At 35.0% G+C, this 20,797-nt stretch overlaps 1 protein-coding gene across 4 annotated transcripts in view; it reads left to right on the forward strand.

Moving 5' to 3' along the window:
- The first annotated feature begins 11,066 nt into the window (after positions 1-11,066).
- LOC132732855 (endosome/lysosome-associated apoptosis and autophagy regulator family member 2-like) overlaps positions 11,067-20,797 on the forward strand; it is a 65,446-nt gene continuing 55,715 nt past the window's right edge. For all 4 annotated transcript variants that reach the window (XM_060719375.1, XM_060719373.1, XM_060719374.1 and 1 more), the window contains exon 1: positions 11,067-11,274. In XM_060719375.1, the coding sequence (XP_060575358.1) occupies positions 11,194-11,274 (81 nt within the window). In that variant the 5' untranslated portion in view covers positions 11,067-11,193. The remainder of the gene's footprint in view (positions 11,275-20,797) is intronic.

Genomic DNA, 20,797 nt, shown 5'->3' on the forward strand with positions numbered 1-20,797 from the left:
TATAAAATAGTAAGCCAGTTTTGTAGTAATTCAGAGCAATAATGGCATACATACATTTTGTAATCATTTTTCAATATTATAAAACTTTTACTAATTTTCAGCCCAAAAAACTTTGTACAAATACTTGTCTTACATTGAAATCAAATGATCATTTAGATTTTTATAGAGAGGTGTATATTTCATGGCTACATAGATGACTAGTCCCTTAGACTTCAGTGTAAAATTTCACTATATTTATACCTCTAAACATATGCTTCTCATTCCATCTTCTATAATAATATATATATTTATCTATCTACATATATATATATATGTATACAATTTTCTACTTTTTGGCTATTTGTGTTGGTTTTTATCCCTGTTTTCTAAAGTGTAATGAAAACTGAAAATTAAAAAAAAAAATAACCAAAAACACTAACATGTTTACAATATACATACGTGTAAATAAATTGTATCTTAATATTACATCTTGTATATTATATGTAGGTAAAAACAAGAAAAAAAGACACAAAAATAAACGTGTAGACTGGTCATGGGATATGTTATTATGATAAATATGGTAACATGAAACTAATTATCAATTTAGTATTTAAAAAAATGTTCACTGTACTGATGAAACATATCTTGCCCAAGTAAAATAAGCCTTAAAATGTTAAATATTGCATTGTTTCAATAAACAGCTGTCTTGCAAATTTTGTTCACACGTCGGCCAACATTATTGTTAAAGATATTTCATTTTTTATGCAATATCAGTGTTATCTGTTGATTTTGTCCGTCAAACTCGTGAAACTAAACTGTGAATAATTTACATGGTTTGTTAGGCCTATAGTTTTATTTGCATTCATATCTGTACGTTTTTTTATACATTTTTTTACAAGTTAACAATTTTGTTTAAAACAACAACAAACAAGTGCTATTTGTTATGTCCGGTTACATCTGTCTTTTTAGACAGAACAGGGGTTCATGTTAATGTTTTTATGTTGATGAAATTTGTTATGTTATGAAATGAAAGATTTTTATACAATGTAAGATAATATATAAGGCCTTCTACAAAATATCTCAGTTTTTCCACATATCTATTATTTCAATCTACCTATATATCACGTATATACTCTTATACTTATATAATTGAACATAATTATACTACAGTTTACATAGGTAACTGGTGAACCTTATTTTGGCAAGGCCTAGAATAGCTTCTACATCAGAAGGCAAGGACCTAGAAATTGAGACTTCACGTTATGAAACCAACAACTAGTTTCTCAAACATGGCTATTGCTTATTTTGATTTTTAAATGTTGCCCAGCCAGTCAAAAAATAGTTTGATGTTTTCCGTCTATGGACCTTAATCCAAACAGATTTGACCAATTGAAGGGTTATTTTTTAGAATAAATTGGTCTTTTTTTAAGCATGAAAGAATAAAACATGGGCTGGACTTGTGTAACAACACAAGTACATGGATGATCATAAGCGATACGGCATTGAGCAGTATTAATTTCTGGACCTTGTGTAAAAAAACCTTGGCAATTAAATAATATCATAAAATTCTTTGTAAAATACCAACATATTTAAGGTTGTGACAGCGAAAATAGTAATTTGTGTTTTAACATCACCAGTGCACTTGTAAACTAGTTTGTTTTTTTCTCTCTCGGAAATTTGGCTTGATTATACCCAAGAATGTATGAAATAAATTGTACCAATATAGATATAATCTATGTTGTTGTTATATATTATACATATACTTATTTCTTTGTATTCAGTTACTGTCCAGTATTGAGCCAAAAGCTATAAAAAGTAGATCAGGCACTGTCTGCCCCCTTAGCTAGATCAGGAGTGCATTGGATTAATAATCCCGGGATAGCTGTTTAATCCTCCGAAGAAGAGAGCGTAAGGTATTGTTTTCGGATGAGACTAATATTCATTTGTCTCACTGCTGATTCAGAAATCATGATATAAGGTGAAGAAATTGGTTAACAGTACAATACAATACAAATACTTTATTTTGCTTTAAGGCCTCCGGACCATACAAAGAAACAATTTATACAAAATTATAGCATGTGCACAGTGTAACAACATATATATCTTTTACTGAAAATGACTGTAAAACATCAAAATTTTCTGGGAGTTTTTTAATCATCATGCATCAATTTGATATTAAACATTAAACTTCCTTTTTTCAAAAGCGTTAAACAAAAATGTTGCTGAACCCTTTTTAAGATTTTCAATTTTTGTAGACATTGATATAAAAAAAAATGTTTTGGGTTGGTGCATTTAGATATTTAATGGGTAAATATAATTTTCTTAGTTCTGAATAAAAATCACATCACAGTACCTGGTTAGTAATCAAGGAAAGCGGGTAAGATAGATTGACGCAAGATAACAATAATGTCTTAAAATCAATAAAGAAATACCCAGAAAAAAACAAATGAAGATCAATCGCCCTTGTGGACCATGATCTGACTTGTCTTTCATTACCAACAAAACATTTACTCTTTTTAGGGAAAATTTCAAAGTGAATCAGACCTCTAGGTCAAAAGTCAAGGTCACATTAAGAGGTCAGAAAAACACTTGTTGAATGTGAAACTTCTTCATACATTGTAGATAGAGAGTTTACATATAATTGTTCTAATAACTTGGCATGAATTTTCAACATTGTGAGGCATAGTTTTGTGCACAAAATTGAAATTCCAAGGTTGCATGCAGAGGTCCAAAATCAGATAAGAAAATGACAAAATACAGGCAAGATAAGTTCAATATATAAATAATAATAAATGCTAACAAACAGAGATTATGAAGCAAAAAAGCAGCTGTAAATGAGAGAAAAAAATAAACATCACTAATAGCATTATATTGTTCAGTAGTTTTATCATCATAAATCATATATTTCCACTGTTGGTTGAAAAATAATTTGAAAGAATAATTCCCAAACTGTGATTGGGATGCTGTCAAGGAAAACAGTGCAAATCATTTTTTTTTAGAAAATCATATATCACTCACTCAGCTACACAAATACCTGCACAATTTTAAGTTTATACTTGCACTGTAACGTTCATCATAAATTGTACTACTATATTCATATCATGATAACAATAATAAGATTTGCACAAACAAAATGTATCTTAATTTCTTTCTTAAAATAGGTCATTGCTGTCGTAAAATTAACTTAGATCCAGGAAGTTTTGTTCTATTAGGAATCTATTATATTATTTTTAGGGGTATAATTTGGTCTCTAGTATACCATTTTTCTTCTTCTTTTATTGAAGCCCGAGAGGTAATGTTACGAGCCAGGCGTAACGAGAAAGAAAAGCCAGCAACAAACTTGTAACAATAACAAATTTATTACAGAAAAATTATTAAAGAAAAATAAAATAACAAATTATGTTTACAAATACCTGAAGTCCAAATAAAAATGTAAAATCTAATGTCTAGTCTGATCCTGGAATGATCCTTTTTGAATAGCACAGTTAAATCCAAGTTAAATCCAAGAACACTTTAGAATAAATTCCCACAATAAAATCCACAAGAATAATTAATAATCCAAGCTCCAATAAATCACTTAATTTCCAAGTTGAATAATACTCCAAATATATTGATGACTTAAAAGATTACTGATGACTAAAAAGGTAACTGATGACTTAAAGATAAGATTAATGAAAAATGTCTCCTTATATATATTAACTAAGAAGTTTCCAGAAAGGTCTATTATGTTCTCAAGTAATCATAATCTAGCAACTTCAACAATAAAGATCATTCCAGAAGTTTCTATCTAAATATAATGCATGAGTTTTCTACAACAGGTAAGAACATTCTAGTACATACATGTAGTTTATGTTCTAAAAATAGAACAATGATAATATTGGAAATACCAACTGGTCAGATATAAATTATATACATGTAATATGTTGCATACATAACAGTAACTCCATTTACTGTCCCCGTAATAGGTAAAATAGGGTCGGGGATCCATCCACTATTTTACCCAAGTTAAAATTAATTGTAATGTTATGAAAAACACGGGCATTTATATCATACATAATTTTACAATATATACAATATACAGAAGATAAACGTTCTCCTGGGATTCAGAGTATTTCATTTCCACAAAAACTGGATATAATATTATCAAACTGTAATATATAATTGTCATGTACACCTTGCACGATAAGCATGTGGAAAACATGGAAATTTGGTGTTTTATGGCCATATGCTTTCGCTTAAATGTGTACAAGCAGCAAGACTTATCTCGTTTTATTGTAAAACTGTGTTCGAAATTTACAAACTATGGCAAATCGACAGGTTAGACGTCGTCTTAGTGAAGATGAGATAAACAGGGGTATTGGAATGTTGGAGGCTGGCCGTTCACAAAGGCATGCTGTCTATGTCCTTGGGGTATCCCAGAGCATTGGCTCCAGGATGTGGAACCGATTTCAAATGACTTGAAATGTCTTGCAAGGCCAGGCCGGAGGTAGGGAACGTTCAACGACTCAAGCCCAGGACCGATTTATTGTCCTTCATACTGCACACAAACTGTTAGAAACAGGTTACATGATGCTGGGTTTAGGTCAAGGAGGCCAGCAATTCGCATTCCTTTGACACAACGCCATATTCTGAAGAGTGTTTGTAATAGGCGCAGACTCCTGTCACATGGACATTTAATGATTGGACCCCGGTCCTCTTAACTGATTAGTCAAGGTTTTATGTGGACTTCACGCACAGATGGGCTAGGGTTTGGAGAAGTCCAAATAAACGCTTATAGCTCCAGCATGCGTTGCAGAACACGACTGTTTTGAGGGGGGTTCAGCCCTGGTGTAGGCGGGAATAAGCGCTCAGGGAAAAACGGACATACACATCATTGAAAACGGTACACTGTTGGCAGTAAGGTACGTCAATGAAATCTTAGACATTCATGTACGCAAGTACGCTGGCGCAGTCGGCCCTGGTTTCATTTTTATGGATGACAACGCCCGTGCACACAGAGCCCATATCTTGAGGAAGCAACTATAGTCTGCATGGATTGGCCAGCGAGGTCCCCAGATTTAAATCCAATTGAGCATGCTTGGGATATGCTGCAAAAAGCCATTTCTTCACGCGATGTCCAACCAACAACAGTTCAGGAGCTAAGACATGCAATCATAGAGAAATCGGCCCAGATTCCTCATCACAAGGTCCACAGGCTCATCAGCAGCATGCGATGGCAATGCCAGGCTGTAAATTAATAGTCGCTGATACCATACTCAGTACTAAACACCCTACGCCAACCATTTCCTGATTTGCAAGATTTTTTTATTCCACTATGTGATCTTCATTTTCGCCAAGCACACTCTTTAACAGGCACTTGTCAAGGAACACTTCCATTGTCATTTTTTCCATAAAATCAATTCCTAACTAATTAAATTTAATTCCTTTTAATCAATTTTTACATTTATTACAAATACACAAAAGTAACACACTGTAGAAAAAGTGATCCTTAGCAAATTTTGAGTAGTATGTAAGTAGTTAATTCAAAAATATACTATCTATTTGCTTTCATATCAATTAATGAGTACATAGATTTTTTTAACTATTGTTTAACTAACTATTGAAGATGCTAGCTTTAAACTGCAAATGAGTTCATGATGGAAATATTTCCCTCCTCTTGCACAAAAATATATATCTTTTAAATTCTGGACAGAAAATATTGACATAAGTCACCTTTTTGATACCCTAAAATGAGTGTCTTACAATCAACCCTCCAGTCAACATTATGACTTTTTAACAGTTGTTGCATATCTGAAATAAAGTTTTTATAACAGAACAATTCCAGAATAAATGAGATAATGTCCCTTTTTCATCTTTGCAAAGAGTGCATTTATCAGATTGTGTCAATTTCATTTTAAACATTAAGTAGTTTTTTCCTAGAATTCTATGGGTGATCGACCTTTCCAGTGTTTACAGTTTTATGTTAATTGGCTAACTTGTTACCCAATTGCTACACTGAGATAATACATAGTCGCTGGTTGACCTGGTTTGCACAAAAGAACACATGGTTATGTTTGTGGTACGTACTGTTTGTGAGCAGTTGACCTAGCAATGAATGGAAAAGGTGTGGCTAAAAGGTCCGCTATGAAAAACCCGAAAGTTCCTTTCTAGTTTGAAGCCATTGGAGGTAACTATCATTCAAGTTTCAGTGTGAACCCATTCAAAAAGGTATTTCCACTCAGTATCATCAATGTTAAAAAAAGCGTTCCATTTTGATTCTGCAAAGGAATCTATTATATTATTTTTAGGGGTATAATTGGGTCTTTAGTATACCATTTTTATACAATCAGCTTCAACTCCCATTTTCTTCACTGGTAGAGGAATCCTCAGAGATTCCCCAGGTGAGCAAATCCTCGAAGCAGGGATTGTAACCCGTACAGGCAGGAAGTGGTCAGCATCAGAGACTGTTAACCAGTCTGAAAGCTCACTGAAGCTCAAGGACAATATGGGAATAACCGCTGTGGAACGACAGGGAATTGGTGCTACCAAGACACCCCTGTGGAACCAGGCAGACCAGAAGAAGAGACGTGCCATGATTCAGTCAGAAGTCAGGGGGGGGGCAGAGGAGAGTGCAAGACAGGCTAGAGCAGTAGAGATGGGAGCACAGGGAGCATGGACTACATGGAACACCATAGACAGGAAGCTGACTTGGGAAGACATATGGAAGTATGAACCATTACGGTTATCCTTACTTATCAGGTCAGTTCATGACCTCTTACGCTCCCCAGCTAATCTCCACCGGTGGGGACTTACAACGGATCCAGCATGTGACCTGTGCGATCGTCCTGGCACTCTGGAGCATGTCATTTCTTCCTGTTCCACTGCACTAACACAAGGAAGGTATCGATGGCGTCATGTCAACGTCCTCAGGGAGGACTGACTTGCTTGATTGGGTTTACTTTTATATGTTTCTATATGATCATTTTGGTGTTTTACTTATTTACATTGGGTTTACTTTTATATGTTTCTACATGATCATTTTGTTGTTTTACTTATTTAACCTTTTGTAACCATAACAACTGTTAGAATTTTACTTGGCGGGGATTCATTTTATTTACACTGTCTTGTTTATAGGAACATAGTGGGGCTAAGAGTGAGGTTTGGTGCACCATTAACCGGTTTAAACTCCCCAGTAGTCATTATTATGCTGCTGACCGTTCCAAGGCGGCGCCCCTCTGTGTTCCTCAGATGCTTGTCTATGTTGTTTTATACTGTTTTGGTTACACTTTTGCTTGTGTCTCTTGTTGTTTCTCGTCTACGGTAAGTATCTTCCCCTTTGTCTCTAGTTTTTATTTATTTTATTTATTCCCCCCCCCCTTCCCCGTGTCTCATGTCCCCTTCCCCTGTGCCTTTTGACTTTATGGGCCTAATATTAAATCATTTATTTGTTTTCTTTTAGTTCATTATCAGTTACTAATTATTTATTCTTATGTAGTGGTTTGCCTGCCCGTGCTCTGCCTTATGCCCTGTCCTATTTTTCTTTGGGGTCCTCCTGGGCTCCTTGCCGCTGGCGCTTGTTGCTGGGTCGGGTGGGGGCTGCGTTCATTGAACGCCGCCTTTCCTTGTCGATCTTGTTTATCATATTTTTTGAAGGTGAAAGGAAAAAGGAACGAAGGAGTAACCCCCAGCTTTGTCACATCAACTTTGTGAAACCGGGTGAAACTGCCAAGACACAGTCGCCACACCAACCATCAATTCTAGATGGCACAACAGTTTGGAACATGGAGGTGGATCTTGGCAAGAAGCTTGTTTTCCCAAGTAATGTCCAGACCAACTTAAGACCAGATATTGTACTGTGGTCTGAAAAAGGAAAGAAACTCGTCATGATTGAGTTAACAGTACCTTGGGAGACAAGATGTGAATAGGCCTACGAGAGGAAGAAAGCAAAGTATACAGAGCTACTCAACCAATGTAGACAGAGAGGCTGGCATACATGGCTGTTTCCTATTGAAGTAGGTGTGCGAGGATTCTGTTCGCAATCTGAATGCCGACTGATGACAGCGATAGGAACTACTGGAAGGGATAGACGTAGGACAATCCAGAGACTGAGCCAAGCTGTCGAGCGTGCGTCTAGCTGGCTGTGGCTGATACGAAAGTAAGGAAAAGAGCTGGAAGCAATCGACCCCCACACCGTTAGACGGTGGGCCCACTCGCCAGCAGATATACATGGATAAGGGCCGAAATATCAATGACGGCGAGCACCAAGCTGATGATGGAGGTCGATCAGCAATCTAGAAGCACCACAGACAGGAGATCTACAGAAGATCTACATTAGGTGCGTTCCAGATTGTATCTTACTCATCTAACAACTGGACATACAGAGACTAGATGACAATCGAGAACAGATTGGTGACACTGGAAAGACAGATGACCACCAGGAATAGACTGGAACAGGGGCACTAGGGTTAGCAACCCGAACTGCAGTCTTCGTGAGAGGACACCCACAAGCAAGCTACAGACTCCAACAATGAAAGACACCCCCAGAGTCTACCGAGAGGGGGGAGGATGATAGACTCACTTGGACGGATTTTATGGAATCGACGCGGCCCGCACAATCAACTTTGAAAACAGCACCAGAAACAACAGTTCCATGCAAATGCGGAAAGGTCTGCAAGAACCAACGAGGAGGCTCCAAAACCTAACAGACGGCAGTTACGCATTGAGAACCTTCGAAGGGAACTCCGTCAGCTGAAGCTAAGATACAAGAAAAGCTCATCGTTAGAGCGACTCGGGTTGTCTCAGCTGAGAGACACAGCACGAACGGAGCTGAAATCCCTGCGGAAAGCCGAAAACACGAGAAGGAAGGCCCGGGAGAGAGTCAAAAAGAGAATGGCGTTTACAGCCAATCCCTACAAGTTTGCAAGAACTCTACTTGACAAAGAGCGATCGGGTGTTCTTGAAGCCCCACTGGAAGAAGTTGAAACATACCTTCATGAGACCCACTCCGACGCTAGTAGAACTAATGCATTAAGTGACTGTGAACGAATTGACCCAGCAGCACTTCAAGAGATTGAACTCGTACTACAGAGCCAACACTGGGAGATGTAAAAGAGGTCATCAAAAAAGCAAGATTTGGTTCTGCTCCTGGACCTAACGCCATCCATTACAAAGTGTATAGGATGTGCCCACTTCTACTGAAAAGGTTATTGAGGCTTCTCAAGGTGGTTTGGAGGAAATGTGAAATGCCAGATGCCTGGAAGGAAGCAGAGGGAATATTTACTCGCAAGGAAAGGAACTCCAAGAATGTCAACCAGTTCCGGACCATCTCATTACTCAATGTTGAAGGGAAGATTTTCTTTGCTATCCTTGCAAGAAGACTTACATCTTACCTCACATCCAAAAGTACATCAACAGAAGGGAGGAGTGCCTGGGTTCTCAGGTTGTATAGAGCACATAAGCGCTATTTCACAGCTCAGAAGAGAGGCAAAGGCAGGGAAGAAGAACCTCACAGTAGTTTGGCTTGATCTAGCTAACGCATATGGTTCCATCCCACACCAGCTGATCTACACAGCCCTCCGACATTACCATGTCCCAAATCATGTGCAGAAAAATCATCACCAGCTACTTGGATGGCATCAAACTCTGGTTCTCTGTGGTTGACCAGCTGACAAAGTGGCAGAAATTGGAGAAAGGTATTGTAACCGAATGTACAGTTTCCCGTGGGAATGAATCTTCTCATCAACGCTGCTCTTAGAGAGACTCGTGGACCAAAGACAGATTTAGGGATTTACTTGCCATCCAGCCGAGGTTTCATGGATGACCTCACTCTCACCACAACCACCCATGTACAGGCGAGAAGGATGTTAACAGCCCTGACAGATGTCGCTTCATGGGCTAGAATGAAATTCAAGGCCGCAAAGTCCAGATCTCTCATTATCAAGAATGGCAAAACCACAGATAGGTTCATTCTCAGAGTACAGAATGAGGATATCCCATCTATCACCAAGAGTCCAATCAAGTGCCTAGGGAAGTGGTTTGATGCACGCCTGCAAGATGGTGACAATGTCAAGAAGCTAGAAAACTAGGTGGAAGACGAGCTTAAAAAATAGACAAAAGCAATCTCCCTGGGAAGTTCAAAGCCTTGTTATACCAGCATGCCTTATACTTTCAAGGCTTATCTGGCCTATGATGCTGTATGAGATACCAAGCTCAAAAATTGAAGCCTTTGAGAGGATTACAAGCAGACAACTCCGCAAGTGGTTAGGAATACCACCCAGTTTCTCTGGTGTAGGACTGTATGGAAAGATCAATCAGCTTCAACTCACATTTTCTTCACTGGTAGAGGAATTCAAGACAGCGAAGACAAGATTGGTGCTCATCCTCAGAGATTCCCCAGATGAGCAAATCCGGGAAGCAGAGATTGTAACCCTACAGGCAGGAAGTGGTCAGCATCAGAGACGTTAACCAGACTGAAAGCTCACTGAAGCTCAAGGACAATGTGGGAATGACCGCTGTGGGACGGCATGGAATTGGTGCTACCAAGACACCCCTGTGGAACCAGGCAGACCAGAAGGAGAGACGTGCCATGATTCAGTCAGAAGTCAGGGGGCAGAGGAGAGTGCAAGACAGGCTAGAGCAGTAGAGATGGGAGCACAGGGAACATGGACCAGCTCGCTCTCCCACTCTAGCAGATATACATGGATAAGGGCCGAAATATCAATGACGACGAGTACCACGCTGATGATGGAGGTCGATCAGCAATCTAGAAGCACTACAGACAGGAGATCTACAGAAGATCTACATTAGGTGCGTTCCAGATTGTATCTTACTCATATACTGTGGAAGACTAAATTAGATGAAAGAACAAATTATTAAAAAGTGGCTTATAAAGTTTTGGAACCCAGAATTATGACTTTAACAGCATAATTATTTCTTATTGTTTAAAGAAACAAAGATTAAAAAAAATCTTTGATATCGATCCATATGAAAAAGATACAATGATGTACTAAAAATATGGATAGTTAGTAGAAAAACATTTAGTGGTTTTAAAAAAATTAACAACATTTAGTGAAGTATTACCTTTCTTAGCCTTGTTCATAACAACAGTTATCTTACGCACCGTGCAGAAAAAAATCCAATATCCGGCTGCTGATGATTGCAGTTGTGCACGAAAAATTACATATGTTTCATTTTATCTAGTAACCAGGATTTATTTAGCATTATATTCTATTGAAAATGAATTGGATACAATTTGAATTATTGTTTGTCTGTGCAATTGCATCAGTCCTTTTATGTTCGGCAGCAGATTGTGGAGATGTGAGTTCATATTTTTTCATTTGTATTTTTTTATCTATTTTGGAAAAAAAAACAGCATTGATCTGTTGATTGAAACATGACACTTTTGGGCTATATCATTTTTGTAGGTTTTAAAGTTATTTACTGAAATATTTTTAGACTTGCACTATGATCTAATGAGTTGTCATTTTGTTTTGTCGACACCTAGTCAAAAAAAAATGCTTTGTTTTATATTTACAAATTTAATGGATTGGGACTTTTATTACACAGGTCTAAGTCAAAATTGCTAAAGGCAATACTACTTACAGTACTGCTATTTGCATCCCCTAAGAATGGTTTAACATTAATTGCATTAATTTGAGAAATAAATATATTCTTTTATGAAATGATTTGTCTGTCTATGCTGGCTATTTGTCTGCACTTCATAAACAACTTTATTCATCAAAATATTTAACCAATGATATTTTTGAATGGAATTATTTATTAACAGTGACAAGAGTTATTGTTCTTATCTTTTTCAATGAAAATATTGATTTTATTTAATTAACAATTACCTTTCTTCGGTTTCCTGTGTGTATGTAAATAAAAAGGCTGACTGGACATCTTACACTTTTTGAGAAAGTTCATCATTTCAGATGAGGGATTTCACACATGTTTCCAAAATGTGCATAATCTTTGAAAGTATAGCGTGACTCCCATATTAAATCATGCATCCTAGTGTAGATACTGAACAGTATACGGTTATACATACGCCATAACGTCCAATTGTCCTGGAAATCAGGTGACTGTTCAGGAAGTGTCATGGAGATGATTTATGTTGTGGTAAAAGTATTCCTCTGCAGTGAGAAATAATACATTTTTAGGCAGTCTTATGTCAAGTTAATATGAACAATTCTAGAATGCTGATTAATCATTAACGGAATGGTTATCCCCAGACAGTGTAGCAATATAATAATAATAATAATAATAAAGGCTTTATTTAACGAGGCTACATATTCGCCAAAACGATCTTCCATATGTACCTCAACATATTTACAACATATTTACATCAAACAATTATACAAAAGACAATGTAATATTATTAAACATGGTATTAACTAGTTATAAATGCAATGACAAACTAAACATAAATATTAACCATTAACAATGAAAACTGCAGTAAACATAATTATACAAACATAATACTTTGGTATTGGTTTAACCAGAGTACTTCCACTTTATGTAAGCTTTTTTGAATTTTTCAGTACTTTCAGACTGACGTACATAAAGTGGTATATTATTCCAGATTTTAGTTCCAGAATAAGAAAGTGATTTACGGCAAAACTCAAGATTAGGTTTAGGGACATGTAGATTAAGATTGTTTGTTGATCTAAGATTTCTGTTATGTAAAGTTGAGATAAAATGAAATTTTTCTTTCATGTAGCATGGTGAGTTTTCTTCATGTAATGATTTGTATATCAGGATTGCCTTTTTGTACTCAACCCTGTCATTAAATTTCATCCATCTTAATTCTTTAAAAAGAGGTTCAGATGGTGCATCTGCAGCTTTATCTAGATAATGCGAGCTGCTCGTTTTTGAAATTTTAGTATTCTCTCAAGAAGTTCTTTTGAGCAATTTCCCCAAATTGAACAGTATAGTCTACATGAGGTAAGATATGGGCATTGTAGAAAAGTTTGTAGATTGAGAGATTGTTTAAACCGTAAAAGATGATAGAGATTACTATTGAATTTCTTTATTGTTTGTTCCACGTTAGGCAATTGTCAACTTGAACACTAAGAAGCTTTTTCAGATTCAGTGAATACTATATTATTGTTAAGTAATTGAAGTGGTGTACTTGTTGATGTATGAAGGTAATGTTGGTTTCTTTTTCGGCTGATCTGTACATAGCTTAAGTTCTGTCTGTATAAGGTATCATAGCACTGTGAGTGCACCATTCTTGAATAAAGTCTAGGTCTTTTTGAAGTTTTGAATTTAAAGTTTAAGTAGAACGTACTATAGCACTTATTGTAACATCATCTGCAAACATATCCATTTCTGAGTGTTCAAGATGTAAAGGTAAATCATTTATATAGATCAAGAATAAAATGGGCCCTAAGACAGATCCTTGAGGGACTCCAGCTGATACACCCAAAGACTCAGATGTGGTGCCTGACACAGATACCTTCTGAGATCTTTCTGTTAGGTATGATTGGATCCACTGTAATGTATGATCTGAGATGTTATAACAACTAAGTTTTCAATGAGTAGTGTAAGGTTAACTAGATCAAATGCTTTTGTTAGGTCAAGAATATGGTTCCTACAAGATTGTTGTTATTGATTTGATCAATCCAGTTGTCTACTATGGATGTTAGACCAGTTTCACAAGAGTGACTTGTTCTAACCCAGATTTTTTTGATGAAAAAGGTTATTGTCTTCAAGAAATTGTTTGAGACTATCAGATACATGCTTTTCAATGATTTTTGATAAAACAGGTAAAACAGAGATTGGTCTATAGTTATTTTTATCAAATTTTGACCCTTTTTTGTAGATTGGAATTACTTTAGCCATTTTTAAATGCGGTAGGAAATTTACCTGTATCAATACTTAGGTTAATTATTTTAACCAAATGGCTTGAGATAACATGGCAGCTTAGTTTTAAGAAACGAGCACTTATTTGGTCAAGGCCAGTTGCTTTGCTACAGTTCTAGAGTTTCAAGCACGTTCCTCACAAATTTTTCAGATATTGGAGGAATTCGAAACAATTGGTCAGTTTTGAAACAATTTGAATTATGATCTCTTAGTCTAGTTTTATATGATTGATTCGGATAGTTTTTAACAGTAGGTGCCCTTTTAAAAATACTTGTGAAGAATTCATTAAATTTTGTTGCGCTTTCAGCAGGATCAGTGATTGGTTCTCCATTTTCATCGTTAATGAATTGAAGTTTGAGTATTAGTATTTTTTCCCTGATAGGTGTTTTAAATTTTGCCACATTTTCTTTGTATCTTTTTTATTTTCATTGATTACTGTGTTTGAAAAAATTCTTTTTAGCTTCTGCAGTAAGTTTCTTGACTTTTGAACGAAGTATTTTATAAGTATCATATTTTACGGCCTGTTTTGCTTTATCTCTTTCTTTAATTGTTTCGGCTATTTCATGAGTGAACCAGTCTGGCTGATTTACATATTTAACTCGCTTGTTATGTGTGGTGCATGTTTGTTTAGGACTGATGTTAAGGTATTAATAAAATAGTCTAATGCATCATCAGTATCTGTAAATATGTCAAGTACTGACCAAGGTTGATTTTGTAATTCAATGAGATATTCATTTTCATTAAAAGTTTTCATATTTCTATAAGTTATTACAGAATGTACAGGTCCATGTTAGGCTTATGTCTAGACTTGCGCACAAAACAGACTGGGTAGTGATCACTAAGTGTAAGGACCGGTACATGTATGTTATGTATATTCTCAGGAACATTTGAATAGATATGATCAATTATAGTAGATGTAGTGGAAGTAACTCTGGTTGGTGTTTTAACAAGTTGTTGGAGATTGAATGTATCTGTAACATGATTCCATGTGTTATTAATTGCTGCTGAATTGACATAATTATAGTTAAAGTCTCCAAATAGAATTAATTCTTTGCCTTCTAGAAAAATCTTTTCAAGTATTTCTTCAATATCTGTATTCCAGCTAGAAGGTGATGAGGGAGGTCTATAAATATATCCAACAAGGAAAGATTTTTGATTTTCACATTTAACCTCAATCCATATTGCTTCTATTGTTTGTCTATTCAAATCTGTCCTGTGATAGCAAGGGTAACACTGTTTTGTATATAATATAACACCACCTCCATTCGAACCTCTATCACAACGGAATAACTGATAATTATCTAAAACATATTCACTGTCAGAATAATTTTCATTAAGAAATGTTTCACATAGGCCAATAAAATCTAGTTCTTTTACATTATCAATTGTATGCCTAAATTCATCAAATTTGTTGTTAAGATGGCAAATATTTAGATGCATAAAGTTTAATCCCGACTTATCAAATAATAATAATAATAATAATAATAAAGACTTTATTTAAAGAGGCAACATAGTTGGGCATGCCCAGTCTTCCCTATGAGCCTCTATCAAATATACAATGTACATAATATAAACATTTACATTGAAACAAAAGGTATGATAAACAACAACATAATTACAAATACAATATAGTTAAGAAACATGTAAAATGAAAATCTAGGGAAAAAATATTATATAAGAATATAATAATTGCAATTCAGATATACATTTATCATTTTATAATACAACTTGATGTGTTTTATTCCCACCAGAGAACCACCATTTAAGATAATTATTTTTGAACGATTGTAAATTTGTGGAGTTTCTGATATCTAAGGGAAGAGAATTCCAAAGTTTTGACCCTGAGTATGATAAAGATTTTCTGCAGAACTCAAGTCTAGGTTTTGGGATTTGAAGTTGTTTTTGTTGATATGATCTTAAATGTGTATTTTCAGTGTGAGTAAAAAGATTTTGCATATAATCAGGGAGAAGATTGTTAAGGGACTTGTACACTAAAATAGCTTTTTTATAATTTACTCTTTCAGAAAATTTCATCCAATTTAATTCAGAAAAAAAATCATCAGTGGGTGCATCAAAATCTTTGTCCAATATTATTCGTGCTGCCCGTTTTTGAAATTTATACAGGTCATTTAAGAGTTCTTTACTGCAATTTCCCCAAATAGTGCAACAATAGTCTAAGTGGGGAAGAATGTATGCATTAAAGAAAATTTTCCTTACATGAACATTTAGAAATTGTTTTATTCTCAAAAGAAGGTATAGTAATGAATTGCATTTATTCAGTGTCATTTTGACTTGTGTTTTCCAGTTCAGTGTATGATCAACATGGACACCTAAAAGTTTTTCTGTTTCTGAAAATTGTAAGCTTTCATCTTGAAGAGTGATCTGGAAATCACTAGTATTACTGATAGTATTATAGATATTATTTGAAGGTGAAATAAACATAGCTTTAGTTTTATTAGCATTTGGAATCATTGAATTCCTGTTGCACCACTTTTGTATGGAATTTAGGTCAGACTGAAGTTTTGTACAAATTGAACTGATACTGTGTCCAAATGAGGTAATTGTAGTGTCATCAGCAAACATGTCTGATGTAGAATGTGATAAATGCAAAGGTAAGTCATTAATGTAGATAATGAAAAGGAGAGGACCTAAAACTGAACCTTGAGGCACACCAGATTTTATATCCTGAGCTTCAGAATATTTTCCAGACACGCATACTTGTTGTGTGCGATCACTTAGGTATGACCTAAACCATGAAATTGAATTTCCATGTATGTTATACATTTGTAGTTTTTTCAATAATAGGTTATGATTGATCAAATCAAATGCTTTTGTTAGGTCCAGAAATATAGTCCCTATAAGTTTTTCTTCATTTATTGCTCTGATCCAGCTGTCAATAATTGAAGTAAGAGCAGTTTCGCATGAATAATTTGTGCGAAAGCCAGACTGATTTGGCTGAAAAAGAGTTAGTTAGTTTCAAGAAATAATTTAAGATGATTGCTAACATGTCTTTCTAAAACTTTCGATAGAACTGGTAGTATTGATATAGGCCTGTAGTTACCTTTTTCATTTTTGTTGCCCTTTTTATGTATAGGTGTTACTTTTGCTTGTTTAAAGGCAGAAGGAAATAAGCCACTTGATAGACTGAGATTGAATATTTTCTCCAAAGGCTTGGATATGATTTTAGAACTTATTTTAAGAAATTTGGCTCCTATACCATCTAGACCTGTTGACTTCTTGACATCAAGATCTTGTAGTTCTTTGTTTATAAATTGACTTGTAATTTCAGGTATCTTGAAAGGGCATTTATCATTTGAATGCATTTCAATAAACTCATGCAATCTTATTTCATCTTCTTGTGATAAGGTTGAGCAATTTTGTGGAGCAGATTTGAAGATATCAATGAAGTAATCATTAAATACCTCAGCAGTTTCTAATGGGTCTGTGATTTGATTTCCATCTTCATCTTGAATATAATTAGTCTGGTGATTTGTAGATTTGCTTGATAATTGTTTAAGATTTTTCCACATTTCTTTTGCATTGTGTTTGTTGTTATTAATAGTTTCAGAGTAGTAATTTTTCTTGGAATTTGAGATTAGATTTTTCACTTTGTTTCTCCAATATTTATATTCATCATTGTTATTTGATTTCTTAGCTTTATCCCTTTGTTTAGTGGCATGAAGAATATCAGGGTTGTACCAGTCTGGGAGATGTGTGTGTTTTACACGTTTTCGTTTGAGAGGGGCTTGTGAATTTAAAACCTCATTAAATAAAGAGTTGAAGTAATCCAAAGCATCGTTTGGATCTTCAAATATCTCTATCACTGACCAAGGCTGCTGTTCAAGAGATTCCACAAAATCTGTTTCATTAAATTGTTTAACATTTCGATACTGTATTATCTGATGTAAAGGGTCTTTGGTAACTGTATTTGATATTTTGCGTGTGAAACAGATTGGGAAATGATCACTAATGGACAATTGAGGGATGGATATTTCAGAAATATTGTGAGAAAAATTTGTATAGAGATGATCTATAATGGTTTTAGATGTTTGAGTTACTCTGGTGGGTTTTTCAACAAGTTGATTTAAATTGAAACTGTTAGTAATATTATTCCAGCATGTGTTATTAGTAGATCGAGTAAGTGGGTCATAATTATAGTTAAAATCTCCAGTCAAAATGATTTCCTTGTTTTCAATATAAATTTTTTCTAGAATTTGTTCTAAATCCATATTCCAATTTGCATGTGATGATGGTGGCCTATAAATATATCCAAAAATAAATGGTTTTTGTAGATTGTTCTTGATTTCAAGCCAGATAGCTTCAATATTATCATTTTGTAGATCAAGCCTAGAAACACATGAAAAATTTTCATTTACATATAAAATAAGGCCACCACCATGTGTTTTCCTATCCAAACGAAACATTTGAAAACCTTTAAACTGAAATTCATCATCTGAAAAAGTTGTTGTTAAAAATGTTTCACAAAGTCCTATAATATCCAGATAAGAATGAGTGTCCATCAAAATTTTTAATTCATCAAGTTTGGGATAGAGGTAATGAATGTTAAGATGTAAAAAATTTAATCCTTGTTTTGATAAAAAGTTTGTTTCGTTACAGTTTAAAAGAATGTTTTGCTCTGTTGTAGATTTATTTGTTCTGTCACTATTGTCACTAGTCTTATAATTATTACCACAATTTAAACTATTTACACTACTTGGACAGTTTTCATTTTCAGAAGGGAATGCCAGCAAATTTGTCTGTTTAGATAGGAAGTCACATTTATTGCTCACTAGAAAAGAATTTTGCAGAGTACAAGTCACAGACATTAGTATTATTTACACTTTTGATTGAGTCTTCATTTATGGCCACCAAAAGGGCATCATCATTGGTAGCTGATGAGATGCTCGCTGATGTTGCCACTGTTTTGGTTGACTTCTCCCCATTTGTTTGTAGATGTATGATTGTTTCCAGGGTTGTCTGTTGATTGGAGGTCCTCTCTGGTATCTCTGATGACTCTTGTTGTATGGGAGGCCCTGTCTGTGAAAATTTTCTTCAGGTCCCTTAATGTCAGCAGAGATTTTGATTTCAGTAAAGAGTGCCTTTTTCATGTTTTTAGCAAGAATTGCTGCTCCAGTTTGTGTGAGATGTACTTCATCGTAGTACAGAGATTTATCTACAGAACCATTTTTCATGAAACTACTGGTGTTGTCCAAGAACACATGGGCATTGTCCTTGCAAAAGATAGCTAGCTGGCAGTTTATTTCAGCGATTGGTTTGGTGGAGAGTTTATCATATTTCTTTGGTAAAATAGAAGAAATTATGATCTTTGTATTTTGATTTATTGATTGCACTTTTTGTGTTAAAGTCTTAAAATTATCAATAACTTGATTTGTAGTTTATACAGGAATGATGACAGTAATCCTTTGATTGGTAAATCTCTGTGACCCCTTCCAACTGATATGCTATCGGAAATAATTCAAGATCAGTTAAAAGATGATTTGTTTACCCCCTGTTGTAATCTATTCTGCAGGAATCAGAAAATATTTCCACTTTTTTTACCAAACTAAATGGCTAATTGTTCATTCTAAACAAACCTTTATGCCATTCTGTAACAAATTGAATTTACAAACCCTTATTATCCCCCGCCGAAAAATTTCGGTGGATGATATAGAAATAGTCTCCAGAGCAACAGATAAGCTTTAAAAGTGAATTGGGTATTACTCCATCATTTCCTTTGGAATTGGGTATTGGCTCCATTTAATTGGGTATTCCAAAACTCGATACCCTATGATTTCAAGATCAATTGGGTATTCAATTTTGAAGATATGAATTTTATGTTTTCAATATCAATGAAATTAAAACGGTTTTAAAAAGAAAATAAGATTAACAATTTACTAGAACTTTTCACAATTGTTTTATTTTTTATATAAAATGCTCATGTTATATTTCATAATATTTTAACAAGTTCCTTTTCTGACTGATTTTTGATTATTTACGACTGTTTTGTTTCAAATCATTTTCCCTTTTGCACGACGCCATATTTCTTTCAAAGCGTCTATTGATACAGCTGGGACCTACTTATTGACGGTCTCCGCAAAATCAACGGTCTCTGCCGGTCTGTAAAGACCGTCGACCTGAGTAGACAAATCGACAGCCTCATGCTTTATTGATAAGGCTTAGTCGGTCATTGGAGACCGGGGACCGTCAAAGACCGGAGACCGTTGATAAGTTAGCATTGATTCGGGAATATTCGAATAGCATGCATATCGATATAATTTGTCCAAAACAACAAGCGTACGACAGATTAATTTTGCGTTGATGAAAATGACAATACGCACAAGTTTTTAAGACAATTGCGTATTTTATTTTTTTTAATGGGTTTTGATACGCATTCTTAAAAAATCAATTGCGTATTTTCTAAAATTAATTGCGTAAATACGCAAATACGCACCTTATCTGTTGCTCTGGTCTCCGTCCGACCTTCCGTCCGTCCTTCTGTCCGTCCTTCCGTCCGACATTTTTGTCCGGAGCATATCTCTTAAAGTATTTGAGTTATCAACTTGAAACTTCATAGGTGGATAGACCTCATTGAGGAGGAGTGCAGTGCACAAGAATGATAGCTCTATCTTGCATGATTTTTGAGTTATTGCCCTTTGTTATTTTTTAAAATTGATTTTTGTCCAGAGCATAACTCCAAAAGCCTATGAGATATTAACATGAAACTTCATAGGTGCATAAATCTCACTCAGGAGGTGTGCAGTGCACAAGAATGATAACTCTACCTTTCATAATTTTTGAGTTATTGCCCTTTGTTATTTTTCATACCTAATTTTTCACCTGAGTGGAGCATAACTCAAAAAGTGTTTGAGATATCAACATGAAATGTCATAGGTGGATAGATCTTATTGAGGAGGAATGTTGTGCGCAAGAATGATAACTCTTCCCTAAACAATTTTTGAGTTATTGCCCTTTGTTT

This window comes from Ruditapes philippinarum, unplaced genomic scaffold, assembly GCF_026571515.1.
Source record: "Ruditapes philippinarum isolate M1 unplaced genomic scaffold, ASM2657151v2 ctg164_1_1_1_1, whole genome shotgun sequence".
Lineage (NCBI taxonomy): Eukaryota > Metazoa > Mollusca > Bivalvia > Venerida > Veneridae > Ruditapes > Ruditapes philippinarum.